General features: G+C 43.0%; 1 protein-coding gene across 3 annotated transcripts; it reads left to right on the top strand.

The window, feature by feature from the left end:
• Nucleotides 1-5,713: 5,713 nt before the first annotated feature.
• ribc1 (RIB43A domain with coiled-coils 1) lies at nucleotides 5,714-12,338 on the top strand. 3 transcript variants are annotated; one of them, XM_012968121.3, is made up of 8 exons: nucleotides 5,714-5,781; nucleotides 7,077-7,195; nucleotides 7,281-7,362; nucleotides 8,121-8,465; nucleotides 10,054-10,172; nucleotides 10,265-10,492; nucleotides 11,072-11,238; nucleotides 12,118-12,338. In XM_012968121.3, exons 2-8 carry the CDS (start codon nucleotides 7,079-7,081, stop codon nucleotides 12,197-12,199), a joined length of 1,140 nt encoding a protein of 379 aa, XP_012823575.1. In that variant the 5' UTR covers nucleotides 5,714-5,781; nucleotides 7,077-7,078; the 3' UTR covers nucleotides 12,200-12,338.
• Nucleotides 12,339-15,903: the final 3,565 nt, after the last annotated feature.

Genomic DNA, 15,903 nt, shown 5'->3' with positions numbered 1-15,903 from the left:
ATCCAACCATGCGTCTGAGGTAAGGTGTACATCTTCCGGTGGATATCCAAGAGCAATTACTTAAGGCTTTCTAAGTCAGCTCTTTGCTTAGCTTTTAATTACTGTGCAATCAACCTTTGCGTAATCCAGCAGAACAAATTGCCTTCCATCCACTGGATCATCACCAACACTGTTTTCTATGGCTAACAGGGCTTCATGCAGGTGGTTTCCAAATGTAATACATTGTGAAGTCTAAGGTCTAAGTGGCTTGCTCAGCAGAAAATAATGAGATATATATTGTAGCAAGCTGGCTACATGTATCTGTGTGTCCTTATCTGATATTAGATTCTAAGCTTTCATCACTTTAGATTGGCATCACCACTCCCATGATTATAATATTTCTGGGAGCTGCCCATAGAAAGAATGAGATCTGGCAATAAAATTAACAGAAACTATGACTAAACACATGATATGTTTTGTTTATCTGAGTAATCTGTGATTATGTGTTAATTCTATGTGGTATGACCAATATAACTAGTTAGGCAGCCATCTTTAGATCTGTGTTAAGATGGCCCCACACGTAGCGATTTTCGATCTTTCATGAGACCATCGGTCACAAGAAAGATCGTTCCCATCCTCCACAGAGGTTCAGGGCTGAATCGTCGGATATGGAGGTAGAAACAATAGGATTTCTACCTCCTTCTGTCGATTCAGCGCTGAACGTAGATTTTGCTCGGGTGCCTTCAGTGTCGCCCAATCGAAATATTCTAACCAGGCCAATTGCCTTTTGCAATAACGCTCGCCATACACACACCGAATATCGTACGAAACAAGGTTTTGTACAATATCATCGGTGCATGTATGGTTAGCATTAGGGTCAAGGGAGAATAGCTGACAAAACCTGTTAAACTTGACCACTGTGCAAAACGTACAATCCCACGCAAAAAATATGCTTCTTAATTTGTTTATTTGCTTAATAAATACCTGATACTGGTCTCAGGCATTAATCAATTAAGAGCTAAACAATGAGTCTGAAAAAAAAATCACGTCTATTAAGATAAATGTTATTGATCCAGTGGAAAGAGAGATGTAAATGTATCATTACCATCGTTTGGCTGGGTACTAAGGCTTCAGATGAATCCAAATTCTGCAAAGGGCTAGGATTTGGCTGAATTTTTTACTGAATCCTGGGTTTGTTAGATTGGCTCCTAGAATATCTAGACCTTTATTTTGAAATTTCAAAACTCAACCTAATTGTGCTTCAAGATGGGGTTTCACGATTATGTAGAAGAGCAAAAGGCATTCTACCCAAATATTAGTCTGTCTGTCCTCCAGGTCTTTTGGTTTACCTACCCTGGTTCCCCCTAGAGGACCTGCCCCACAGTTTGGCAACCATTTCCTTAAAATAATGTTTCCATTAAGGGGTCTTCTGTACAGTAGTCACAACAGTGTCACATTGGGCTGGCAGGACACTGGGGAAAAACTTGGAGGGCCCCAGCCTTGCCGGCCGTGGACTCTACTGATGCTCCGCTGTCATCACAGATGTAAAGAGGAGAGTACAGAGGTAAAAGGTACGTGTCATGGGGGGGAGGTACACGGTGGGAGGGGGTGGTACATGGCGGGGGGGGCAATGTTGGAAGGAGGGCCCTTGAGGTCACAAGGAGGGCATTTGAGTTTGCAGGAAACCCCAGTCCTAATGGGTGGAAATTCTGGTGGGTAAATAGAACTAGACTATGAAGCTGTTTAATTATCACATTGTACAAGCAGTTGTTTAGTCTGGCCTCCGAATGTGCCCCAACATGTCCAAATGACATATTATTAACCGATTCTTTACTAAACTTTTTGAACATTCAGAGGGGAGTAATCTTGTGGTGGTGGTGGAACATGCAACACAGTTCTAAATAACAACATGACACAATAGAGATGAGGTATCAACCAAGTAATCTCTGTATATATTTCATATATTAAATTACTCTTGCTGGGATGGTGAGTCAAGCAGGAATCCACAATGTATCATGGTTAGAGCATGGGATGGTGGCAGTGGTGTCTAAACAGTGGGGCACAGTGAGAATGAGACCCTTTAGAATGACACCTTAGACACCACCCTGGCCTATACTTGGGATACCTTTAACACTATAATTTGGGGGCTTTTTATATGAACCAGTGAGCTGATCCCCCTACACCTACCACCGTAGGAGACAGGTCCAGAATCCTGAACTGAATGGCATGATTCTACATATAACCCATAACGAATTAGTGATCACATAGGCAAGCAGCAGTGCAATATTATATAGTAGATACACATAATATGTTGACATATGTGGCCAGTTCTAATCATTCAGCAAGATCTGCAAATGAGTGGATTGAGTCAAATTTGGCCACTCACCTTCTGGGCCAAATCAGACTGATCCGATCATTGGCCCTATTATCCTGGTATTTACCAACTGCCTAATGGCAGATGGTAGGGCAGGATTAAAGACAGGCATGCACCCCAGTGATGCTGTGCCCTGCACCTTGTGCTGGATTTTTAAAAATATTTATTTGCACAATTTTGTAATATTTACTGTAAAAGAGGGGGCTGCTACTCACTCTGCAACTCTCTCAGGCAACCACCAGTCATAAGTTGCATAAGCAACCTATTTTTCTCTTCATGTCTAATCTCTGCAGGTACAAACTTAGCTGAATGTAATGGAGGCTACTCACATCTGGATAAGTTTTTAACTTATCAAAACGTGTAGTGTCCTGGGTATGACTCTCAAGGTGCAAAACTAGGGGCTATAAATGGGCATCCACCTATTGCCATAGGTGCTCATTTAGCAACCCAAACCCGAGATAGTGGGCCTTCCCAACGGTGGTCTATGCTGCTTATGTACTTTCGGTAGATAAGAAAAAAAGTAGGGATTATCACTGAACGAGGAATCATGTAATCTCTTACCACTGAGTCAATTTCTTTAAAGCTTCATCTACCAAAGTAGTTATTTTCACCAAAAAGAATTTAGTTGGTTTCCAGTAAGAACTTCATTAGTAAATCTGTCATTTAACTCTCTGAGTGCTTCCATTTTATATACTGCAGTGTACTGAACCACAACTAGTCCGCCTTTATCTGCATTCTGTGATTTTTTAAACTGCAATTTTGCATTGAGTTTGGGATACTTTTTGTTATTGGCGTGAGTGGATGTCTAACATAATAGCCAGAACACTACTTCCTGCTTTCAGCTCTGTAACCTCTTAGTTAGTCAGTGACTTTAGGGGGTGGCACATGGGACACAACTGTTCAGTTAGTTTGTGAGCACGCAGGTCATATTCAGATGCAAACTAACTAAACAGTTATGTCCCATATGGCCACCTCTCAAGTCACTGATTGGTTACTGACTGCTAGCAGCTTAGAGAGCTGTAAAGGAGGAAGTAGTGTTCTGGAAATCATGTTAGGCATCTGTTCAGTCCAACTTTTACAGATGACATTTTTGGCAAACTAAATATATTGAAAACATTTTTTATTTTGTGCAGTATATCTATTTTATCCAGTTTCTTTTTTACACTTGAACTATTCCTTTAAAGATGGGGAGATTAGTGGCTGTGATGTTTAAAAATCCAGATGTGGCAACTAATCGCCACTGCAAAAGTAATGGTAACTTGCACTGTAGCTTTGCATGCTGCAACTTGTATATTTTTGCATAGATGTAGCTGTGGGGTAGCTAATTTTTAAAAAATTGTGGTGACTAATTACCCTGTCTGTCTTCACCCTAAGCAGTGGTACAACAATAGGGGAAGGAGACATCTGTAATCCAGTAATAATTATGCAGTTTTATAAATGGGACTGAGTATAGGTCCCTTTGCAGGTTGGTGTGGGACTGTGGGGGCCAGAAATACTTTGGTATGCAGGCCCAGATTTGTGGGCAGGCCACAAAGGCCCAGGCCTAGGGTGGCAAAGGTCTGGGGGCAGCATGCATACCCCCAACTGTCCCGCTTTTCGCGGGACAGTCCCGCTTTTCATGGCGCATCCCGCTGTCCCGGATAGTTCCATGAATGTCCCGGGACATTCATTGAACTATCCAGCACAGCGGGATGCGCTGGCTGGAGCCGGACTTCAGACTTCCCCGGCGCTTTACTCCTTATGCGGCTCCTTATACAGCGCGGCAGGCCCTTTTATAAGGTTGCGCCTGTGGGTACGTGTGACGTCATTACGCACGGGCGCAACCTTATAAAAGGGCCTGGCACCGCCACATAAGGAGAGAAGCCGCAGACGAAGGAGGAGCTTCTGTGGGTGTAATGTGTATGGGGGGTTGCTACTGTGTATGGGGGGCTACTGTGTATAGGGGCACTGTGTATGGGGGGTACTGTGTATAGGGGGTACTGTGTATGGGGGGAGCTACTGTGTATAGGGGCACTGTGTATGGGGGGGCTACTGTGTATAGGGGGTACTGTGTATGGGGGGGGCTACTGTGTATAGGGGCACTGTGTATGGGGGGGCTACTGTGTATAGGGGGCACTGTGTATGGGGGGGCTACTGTGTATAGGGGCACTGTGTATGGGGGGGGCTACTGTGTATAGGGGCACTGTGTATGGGGGGGCTACTGTGTATGGGGGGGCTACTGTGTATGGGGGAAACTGTGGGGGGCGGGGCTCCCGTGTATGGGGGTGCTCCTGTGTATGGGGGGTACTGTGTATGGGATGCAAAACTGGTACATAGTTATAACTCACTTATAACTGACTGCCTTCTCTCTATATTTGTATTTTAATGTAGGAGTTGCTATATTGTTTTCCTTAGGTACTACAGTATGAGGGTATAGCACATGTGCGTCTGATCCTGCCATTTCATCTATATAAAAGGAGTATTTTTTTTAAAAAATGGGGTGTGGTAATTGGGGCGTGGCCACAAAAGTGGGCATGGCCAAAAAATTGCCGCGTTGCGCGCTAAAACTTTTTGTCCCTCTTTTCATTTTTCAAATGTTGGGAGGTTATGCAGCATGTCGCCCACTAGCTTCATCTGCTGGCAGGGCAGGGGCTTCGAGTGGCCTAGGGGTGCCCCAGATCTAAATCCGCCCCTGTTGGTATGGGGCCTGTGCTGCAAATTTCCTCCCTTGGCTGTAAGTAGAGGGCATGCCCCCTACTCAAAAATGTGCATGCCTAACCTACCCCACTGCCCAAATACTCATTGCAGCCGTAAGCCTAGAACTAAAGTGTGAGCCCCAATTCAGTCAGAACCACAGAGATGGAACCAGAACACTCCCCAAGTGAATCTGGTCAAATTGTTTACAGTAACATGGAATTGGAGAAACCACTCCAGTTAGATAGATAGTGGACGACTTGGTTCAGTGGCGACTCTCGCTGGCCACAATTTGTAACTGCAGTATTAAACTGTACCAATACTAATTGAAACTTTCCCCGTCTGTCTCAAAGTCTTTCGAAAGGCACCAGTACCAACAGTTCTTCTAATTCCAGTTCCCCACCAGTTCCCTCAGAGCCACACTACATTAAAAAAAAGCCCCCAGCTTTCTTCCTGCCAGTTTCCTTCTAGTGTAACCTTAACCTGGGCTGAACCATATGAAGCATACAGGAGGGGTGGCTGATTTACACACTACTTGTGCAAAATTACCATTCGGTGAGTCATAAGCATTTGAATGATGTTAAATAGATATATCAGTTGTAGTGGATTAACATATGACAAGTTAACAAGAGAATGTGTTCGTTTTATGAGTGGAAATGGAAAGCTTCTCCCCCCACAGTACAGCAAACAATGGCACACCCAGTTACTATGACGACTGGAGTGTATTTGACACAGACATCTCTTGGGCTAAGCAAGTAAGTTGTGTGGGTAAATCCTTGTTCTTAATCCAGAAGGTTAGTTATATGAATGTGCCAGGGAATCATGCACTTCTCTGCCCCCACACAGTTCCAGGCCCTCCAAACATGACATGGGGCCTGAATGGCCGCTTCTCTTTTGCGGATCACAGTTTTTGATGCTTGAACTGACTTGGTAATTCTAGATATGGGAGGGAGGGTGGGAGAAAAATCACAGGTTAGTTATGATCCCTCTCTGTGTGCTACCTTTAAGTCCCCTACATGTATTCTAACCCCTAGGGGCAGATTTACTAATCCATGAATCCGAATCCCGAAAGGGAAAAAAATCGTATTGGAAACGAAAATTTTGCGACTTCTTCGTTGCTGTCGCGATGTTTCGTATTTGTCGCGTCTTTTTCGTCGCTGCTGTGACTATATCGTATTTTGTGCGACTATTTCGTAGTGCCTGCTCCTAATATCTGCCATATGGAGGTAGAAACAATAGGAATTCTACCCCTATCTGATGATTCAGCCCTAAACGCAGAATTTGCTCGGGTGCCTTAAACGGCGTCCAATCAAAATATTTTGTTGCGCCTGATCGACAAGACAAACACTATCCAAGGTTTTTGCCGATATCAGTCATCTTGTCGATCCACTATATACGCAGCTAAAACTGGTGTGTGTATGGCCAGCTTAACTGTGGAGGGGTTGTTTTGGCGACGTAGCCTATCTATTGCCTGTAATGCAACTTGTATTTTTATCTCCTATTTCATGAATTAGCTGCTCTTCAGCATGAATATTATATTGATGTAATTTTGTTATGAATCCACTTACTAGCAACCAGGCAGCGGTTAGAAGCACAGACTGGGAATTGAATGGAGAGGGCCTGGCTAGAAAGATCAGTAATAACATCTGTTTTATTGTCGCTGAAGACACAATGTCCATTGCTGGCTACAAGCCACCTCTGTATTTTGGCTGGTCTCTGCAGTAGGTTGCACCATACTAATCTTGAAACTACTGTAAGCCTAATTGGGACCTTAGCAATGATTTCCGGGGGGCCCATCCACTGATACACCCCTCCAGGTAACATTATTGCACTGTAGCAAGTTATATCAGGCAGGTCACACGGGATAACATTAGTTTCCTTTAAAATGCCAGGATGCGGCCAAACATTTCTTTGTGGCCCCAATGACTATATCATATTCACATGTGTCTTCAGCTCAAACTGCATATAATGCTGCAGTGTTGCTGTGAGCTAAATGCATACCAATGAGTGTATTTGTAGGCTTAGCTGATCTCTATATGTGCCTCCCCAGACATGTATAAGGTGGACTTGCTCCCAGATCCAAAACAAATTGCCGCCATTGAGCGAAGGAGGAACCAAGAGCAGCAAAGACAAAGCCGGATATTTAATGCCAAATGCCGAACCATTGGGGTATGTTGGTGCAGCGCTGCCTGCTTCATTCCCTCTCTCATGTCACTTATAATGAACTATATGTAACAGTGTTCCTTCTTATTAGGTCGATGTACAGAAACTAGACAAACAGGTGCAGGAGCTGAAGTTGAGAGAAAGTACAGAGAAAGCTAGCAATGAGGCATATGGTAAGTAATGCATATGGTAAGTAACTCTGATTTTATTGACTACAAATGCAGCTGGGGGTTTTACCACCCCTCAGGACAGGGCAGTGATGGTTGCCAGGGACTCACTCACCTTGCAAAACCTTTTGCACAATGATGTGTTTCAGGCACATTACTGTCAGCTCCCTCCCTAAATTTTGGGTCCTCACAATTATTGGGTCTACTAAATGTATTATTCCACACCCATTTAATGTCTATTTAAGAAAATATAGTATATCGTGTTATAGACACAAGAGAAACAACTGGCACACCTATTATAGTTAAAATATAACTTAAGTAAGTTATATTTTATGTTATAAAAAAAAAAAGTTATATTTTAACTATAATAGGTGTGCCAGTTGTTTCTCTTGTGTCTATAACACGATATACTATATCCGCCAATTCCAAATACTGTGCACCCTAATAATTACTGTAGTGCGAGGTTCTCCACATCCGGTACATATTTAAGAAAATACACAAAAGATTTTTTGAAACATAAATTTAGTTATGCAGCAGGTTGAATAACCCACCCACAACCGCCATCGGGGGTGAGAGGGGTAGTGTTGTGCCGGGCCCGGTGAATTTTGAATAAGAAGGGGGCACCCACCTGGACATCTTTTGAGACTTTGAAATTAGACTGTGGGTGGGCACCCAGGCTCCTGACACATGCAGTGTACTAAAATCTAGGCCTTGAACCATTTCTCAGTGGACTTACAGACCCTCCCATCTTCTGTTTTGTGCAGATGCTGAAAGGCTGCTGAATGATAAAATAGCCCAAATGCTGGAGCAGAGGCAGGAGCAGTTGGCACACAGCCTAGAGAAAGATGTGCAAGAATTCAGGGACCAACATCAGCAACCTCATACCCGCAGGGAGTTTGACCTCTATGACCCTGAAGCCCTGAAGAAGGACCAACCTGCCCGAGTGGGGGATGAAGACCCAAGGTGTGGGCCGGCCAGCTTGCAGAAATTGGCTGGAGAAGATCTGAATGAGAAGGAGCGGAAAAAGATGCAGATGGACCTGACCAAGAAATGGCTCTCAGAGCAGATAGAAGAGAGGCAGAGAATCCAGCACCAGGCAAAATATGCAGGTTAGTCTCTGCCCATATAGGTTTTAGGATAAGTAAATCCTAAATAAATGTAATGTAAAATTGCCCAGGGTGCATTTTTAAGCACTTTTGCAATTTACATTCATTATTTTTTTTTAGTTTCAGAGCTATTTAAGTTTTTATCAACAGTCAATACAATTGTAACAGATCAGAGCAAGATCTTTTGGAAGGTATAATATTGCCATGACTGTACAGTAACATGGCACAAAATGTATTATATTGGCAGTTAATAAAAACCTAAATATCCCTGAAACTGAAAAATAGAAATAATACTAGAAAAATAGAAAGATACTTAGAAACACTCCCTGAGCAATTGTACATTTTATATGGGTTTACTAATCCTTAAATTCTATCCTATATTTGTAAAAATATTTTTTTTTACATCAGAAATTCAGTTTTATATTGTGGAGGATGTTCAGCCATCATTTATTGGTTGTTCAAATAAAGCTTGGGACCAAAAACCCTACACTGGAGAAAATATCATTTAAGTGTGCATGAAAGTATATATGCATTTAAGGCATTTAATGGTTATTATGTATTTTGACAGTGATGTTTTCTATAACACATGGTGAATATTGCTTGCAGCTCCCACTTGATGAAGTCCCCTCTGATTAGACTTCAAAAGTGCTCATATAAAATGTGATGGAAGCACATTAAAATAAAACAAAGATAATACAACAAATAAGGGTTGATTCACTAAAGTGCGATAAATCGAACGTTAAAAATTTTATCGCGTCTTAACACGCGATTCACTAAAAGGATACTTGCGGTAATTTAGACGCGATGCTGTTTGCGTTATTTAAGTCGCGAAGACTATTTTCGTGCAGTATTTGACACAACGCGCGATAATTAACGCAGCGTGCACAAATTGTCACCGCGTGCGAAAAAACGCACGCCATATTAGCCATACACACCATTACTTTCGTAAAACTACTGTTCTGAAAATGCCCATTTCCCTGCAAACTGGCGGCTGCATCACTCTAGGGCCAACACAGACTTGAATAAATCCCACTGTAAAGTCCATATTGTGTTGCCAAAAGCTCATGAACTGTACTTTTCTATAATTACCGCCTGCCCCAAGTAGGTGTTAATTTTCACACAGACTAATGCGATATTTAGCACATCTAAGTGTTCGTGAATCATGCGTTAGTATTATTTCTGGGCAATAATTAATGCAATGCATTCGGTTGCGTGCTATTTAACGCACGCGATATGCGACTTAACCAATGCGTTTTTTTCGCGCCAATTTTAGCGCAAAAAAACATGCGATAAGCATTATCGCACTTTAGTGAATCAACCCTATAGTGTATTGCGTTTGCAATAGGACATCAATACACCCTTAGTGTAGAGTGCAACACACAATAAATATAAAGTGCAATGTGCTAGTGAACTCCTTCACCTACATTTTTTGGTAAGTGTGCACACTCACCAGACCCAAGAGTACAAACGCCAAAAGTTTGTCGAAACCTCTAACCTTCTGGGTGAATCACACAGGTGTTTGGTTCAGTAAAAGGAAACTGAATGGAACACTTATTTCGCTCACAATGGTTACTAATGTCTTGTCCAACAGACAACTTATATGACAGGAAGAGGGTAGAACTGGATGAAAGAGCTCTGCATCTGAGCACTATGGAAGAAGAATGCAGGAAGGCTATTAGTCTGGCCACCAAAAACTACAATGAGGCACTGGTGAGTTAAAAGGCTACCTGGTATGGCAGGAAAGAGCAGCTTTTTATATTTCCCTGCACTGAAGCTAACTATCTGTCACCCCAACCCTGCAGGGACTGGAAGCATCAGAGGGCAAAAGGCTGAGGAAACAACAGGAACAAGATGATAATTTTGCAGAGATCTATAACCACCTCACAGGAGATATTTTAACAGAGGACCCTGCTGCTGCCTCCAGTAGTTATGGACCCCACCGTGTTATACCTGATCGCTGGAAGGGAATGAGCCCCGAGCAGCTCCAAGCTATACGAGAGACCCAGGAACAACAACGCCAGGAGAAACACGTAAGGGCATAAAAAGTGTTACCTGGGCTATGCTACCAATATGGCCCTATGCTTGACTACGGCCACCACAGCCTCTATTATGACTGATTTTAGTCTAGTATACATCCAGAGTTATGACAAAAATATGACTGATATTTTTGTTGTATACATTTAGGTGCCTTCACTGATTTAGTTATATCATGTAATTTATATGGGTGCTTGGATGGTGCTCCCCATGTGTAGCTGTCACTTATTCTATCATTTGATACATATATATTTGATCCAATATAATGATGTGTAAGTGGGCTGGGCCATTAACAAGGCAGCTATAGAAACTGTTTTGCATAACTGTGGGTATTTTGCTTTTATGGGTTCATTTATTTGGCCCAGTTAATGGTGTGTGGGTGTGTGGAGCCTGTTTTTAAGAACATAAGGACACATATAATGAATGGAATGTAGGGGTTTCAGACCTGCATTGCTCCAGATGTTCTACTCCCATCTCCCTTCTGATAGTAGTAGTTCAGTAATACATGGAAGGCTATAGATTGCTCATATCTGCTGCAATTAATGGTTGATACATTTGATGTTTCTTTATTTCAGAGGTTGAAAGAGCAGGAGAAGCAACTAGAGGCCGAGTGGGACCAGCAGAGGTTTTTGGCAGCCCGGGCAGCAATGACACTGGAACAGCAAGAACAGGAAATGAATAAAGAGCTGAGGAAGAGACTGGATTTATATAACCAGCAGCTGAGCAAAGAGCAGAAAGCACAGTGAGTGACCAGCACAGGCCCGCATATGCCCTGCTTCGTAATTTCTTTGAACTGCAATAGTTTATCCCCACCAGTGTGCAAGCAGTGCTGCAGGGTACACAACCAGGTTAAGAAGTTGCCAGGTAGAGCAAGCTGCATACAGATGAGGTTATGTCTCTCACATTTTGAGTTTTAGCCTACATAAAATGAATAAACTAGCCATACACATGCCAATAAGAGTATTGGTATGTGAATAGTGGCTTACAAATTACAAAAGAAAATAATATGCTGATGCATAGTGTTGGCCAATGCATTGTGCACTGGCAGATGAAATAAGGAGGAGCAGCAACTCATATTTGTGAACATTATCTTTGCACAAACTATTGCAACAATATAAAGGCAACTATACCATTTGTGGCTATATGTATGCTCCCTGTTTGTTTGGGTCGTTGCTTGATCAGTTAGCAAGCATACCCACTTACGCAGGGGCAAAATCCCGATGAAGGCATAAGCATAACATCCTGTTGGATGGTCAGCTATGGAAGACAAGGGTTGTTTGTAGATCACAAAACACAGTAAAGGATACATAGTCATTGGGCATCCATTTTGTGTGTATTTAAATGTATACATAGGGACTGCCTTATTGTTTCTCCTAGACAATACTTTGTAAGGGTACAGTAGTGTTTATGTCAGTTACAACTCTTTTGAAGTGAGTAAGGCATTTGTGTTGGGAGCTGTGCATAGAACAGAATTCTGGGACAGCAGCACAGGTGAACGTTAGGAAAGATTTCTGCTGGCAGAGCACCCCAATAACACACTGTACCCTGCTCATTATATGCTGATACAATGGAGTTTGGTTTTATCACTGACTTAAATTTCCCCCATGTGTTTTCCCTCTAGCCTGGAATACCTGGAGAAGGAAGTATATACTAACAACCCCACTGCCCACTTCTTCACTCAGTTTAACACTACCAGTCGCTGACTGTTTGGGACCTTGCCAAGGTGCAGACTTCTGCCTCCATTCTGACCACGCTGATGCACCGACCTGGGACCTGGGTCTATACTTTGCTGTGCTTGTGCCTTTAACAGATCAATAAAGTAGAGATATTTGGAAAAAAAAACTGAATTTCACTTTTTTTTACTGCTTAGATTGTGTGATTCAAAACCCCAGCATCCAGCTACATGTTCTCTTTGTAATATTGCAATGAGATATATTGATATACCAAGTAGAGCATTATGGCAGTGGGGAACTAGACAATATGTGGCCCCACAGCAAAACTACTTTAATGCCAACTAAGCTTTGAGAATTAGATATTTGTTAAAATACTGTTTTGGCTATATATGTAGCTTTTCCCTTTATTTTCACTTGTAATGAAAATATGAACCCTCCCCCCCCAGTCCATTAAACCCCAGAATAATGACACAACTGTTTTGTATTCTATATGTGAAGACAGAGGTTTATTAATAGGATAAAACCGTGGCTCCCAAATAAACTCCTGATGGAGGCGCTGCCCAAAGGCAGAGCTTAGGATGGGAGGGGGGCTGCTATGTTCCTTCCTTTACCTTGTTGTGTGTTTTGACCCTGAGGAAGGCAAAAAATCTCTGTGAAGCTTGGGCTCTGCTTCACTAGAGGGAACAATTCCTTCCTGACTCCTTAACAATTGGTTTTGGTCCCAGGATCAATACCCAATCTTGCATATTCCCACAGCATAGGGCTAGGAACCCAGACAAGAATATGGCTGCATGCACATAAGCTTTCCAGCCGCTTGGTGCCCTCTGCATTCCTCTCCATTTCATTTGACTCCCTGGTGGCCTGCAGACCCCCGCACCTGCAGCCCGACAGAAGGGAGAAGAATACAGAGGCCACTTAGTGGCTTTAAGGCCCATGTACGTATGCCTTAGCGTCTATAGAAATGTGAAGCACTAAAAAAGAGCTGTGATAAAAATAATCCTTTTATTCAGTCATTTTTAAAAAGTAAAAAAATGCATGTACAACAGTGGACCTTACACGTTTCGTGGCCTCTCGCCACGTCCTCAGAAGCATCCATGCTTCTATAGACTCTAAGTTGATTGTGTGGCTGTCTGGGAACTGGCCAGTGTGTAGCACAGAATTAGCTGAGTCCAGTAAGTGCTTCAGTGATTTAATGTGTGCCATGTACATATGCTGCCTGACGGTAAATATACCTGCTCTGGGGAAAAGAAGTTGTATGTTGTGTAATGTGTGTAGTGCTGTGAGTGTTGGTATATAGGAAATATACTGTATCACATGACCCTGCCAGCTGGATGACATTCTGGGTGCCCTGTAGAAGGTACGATGGAATGATGCAATCAAAAAATGCAATGTACGACTATAGTAGCACATTAAACTTTACAAGAATGAGTTATCTAAAGCACAATGTGATAGATTTGAATCCTTTATGCCATTTGAAAGAAACGTAAAGAAGTAAAGATGGCCACACGTAAAGATTTGCACCACAACATAAAAATGAGCACAAAAAGAGAAAAGGAAATGCACACAAAAGGATTTGCTGGTGTAAAAAATGTAAATGTAAACAACATAAAAATGGGCTTCTGCAAACTTATGCCAGTCTGTCACTAAATGGCACTGATTGACCCCCAAGCCCAAAAAACAGGCAATGCTCACATAGCCCAAACTCTTCCCTTTGTAGCGCTGCACCTTCCTGCCAACTGTACTCAGCACAAGCACAGCTTTATATCTCCCATCTCCCTGCCCCCTTCTCTGAATGGGCAGCAGCTGCTCTCTTCCTGGGACAGGGGGTGAGGCTTTATGAGGTACTGGAGCTTGGCATTCACCTGTGTGACACCCTCAATGGGGTAAAGACTGCAGAGAAGGAGTGAGTTGCACTTTTGACGCTGCTGTTGCTCTGGCCTCTGGATTACTGGAGCTCATTACTCTAGGTATTACTATCGGTTCTCATAGGCTACTGGTCTGGGTGTTGTGATCTGGAGCGGCCACTAATCCATACAGGTGAGGAGGGCAGGTAGGTTTGATAGAGAGGTGGGTTTGATAAAGTAGAAATAGAGGAGGAAGAATATCTGACAAACAAAGGTCAGAGAACAAAATGAGCCGGATGTGGTCAGTTCCACAGATTGAGGATGATTAGTAAATTAGCAAATGCCCATACCTGATGCACTCTTACCTTCCTGTATGTTACCCAACCACTTAGATTGTAAGCTCTACGGGGCAGGGACCTCCTTCCTACTGTGTCTCATACCACATGGCACTTATATATATATATAGTTATTGTATTTATTTATTATATCACTTGTCCTCCCTGTGTGTAATTTTGTATTCTGTAAGACTGTACAGCGCTGCGTACCCTTGTGGCGCTTTATAAATAAAGTTATACATACATACATACATACATTAGTAGGTAAAGGGTTCCAAACCCAAGGGATAGCCTGCCCCCAACTCACTGGCAAAAAAACAAAGTGGAAATCATTGTACATTTCAGCTCTTAATATTTCCATTAAACAAATGGAAAATAAATATTAATGGGAGTGAATTTGAATATATTACACTCTTTACTGCTGTTAATTTTTGCAGGTATAAATAGGCTAGATAGACTCACCTATTGATTAAATCAAAAATATCTGGGGTAGTCAAAAGCAGTGAAAGGAAAGTCTTACAGTTCCGGGCCTGATGACACATCACTTGCCACTTGTAACATTTCCCATGGAATTTTCTACACCGGCGCCATACTTTACACAGTGCAGACTGGGCCTCAACCTCATCAGGAACAGGACAGTTTGACTGTATGTGGCCTATTCTACCATACTGGTAACACTTTGGAGGTTTCCAACTCCACAATACTTTTTATTCAGTTCAGTCCCTTCCCCAAGAGCTCTTAAGTCCCTCCAGGTAGCGCTACCTGCCTCAGAGTACCTTCCCCTATGGAAAGGTGGCTGCTCCCACGTAGCAAACAAGCGAGTAATACCTGTCCTTACCAGGGGACACACACGGAGATTCCTCAGAGGACTCTGTAATCACCAGCAGCGCAGCAGATTTCAGGCTTTGCAGTTTGAACACACACAAATGGCACTGGCTACTTACTCTGGTTCTCTCTTCCCAAAAGCTGGCAAAACCACAGGGGCTCCCTTTATAAACTGCTGGGTCTGCTCCTGATTTTTTGGCTCCAAACCTATGCATACCTCCTCTCTACCAACAGTGCACTGGGGCATCCAGCCAATCAGGTTCCTCCCCAGTCTTTAGCCGGATGATGTCACAGACAGAAAAATAGGGGAAAGAGTTCTTTGATCCCCTACATAACTTTTACCGACTCTTCTATTTTAGGATTGTCATGGCCAGGGTCGGACTGGGCCAGACCTGACCCTTGCCAATCAAATTTACGCGCTTGGAGGAGGACATCGGGTGGGAGGCCCTGCGAGGTGGGTTAGGGGGGCCCCTGCGGGGTGGGGGTTAGGGGATACGTCTGGCTGGGGCACCTGCAGGTCCCCTGGGACAGCAGCCCCGGTGGGCCCTTCACCCCCCAGTCCGACCCTGGTCATGGCTGCAGCATAAGGCTGCTTCGACAAGATAGACTAGAAAAAAATAAAAAAACATGTCCAGGAGAGCATTAGAAGATAAAAGTAGAAGAGATCTTGACGGTTCTTCCATCTGTAAATTTTTATACCGGAGTCAGGACATATGGAGGCAACTCTCCT

This window comes from Xenopus tropicalis, chromosome 8, assembly GCF_000004195.4.
Source record: "Xenopus tropicalis strain Nigerian chromosome 8, UCB_Xtro_10.0, whole genome shotgun sequence".
NCBI lineage: Eukaryota > Metazoa > Chordata > Amphibia > Anura > Pipidae > Xenopus > Xenopus tropicalis.
Note: the sequence above shows the minus strand (reverse complement) of the source record. Positions and strands in the feature narration are given on the sequence as shown.

Coding starts and splice junctions, on each gene's coding strand:
- ribc1 (XM_012968121.3), top strand. CDS start 7,079: ATGTATAAGGTGGACTTGCTCCCAGATCCAAAACAAATTGCCGCCATT. Junction 7,363..8,120: donor AGCTAGCAATGAGGCATATG/GTAAGTAATGCA, acceptor TGTTTTGTGCAG/ATGCTGAAAGGCTGCTGAAT. Junction 11,239..12,117: donor AGCAAAGAGCAGAAAGCACA/GTGAGTGACCAG, acceptor TTTTCCCTCTAG/CCTGGAATACCTGGAGAAGG.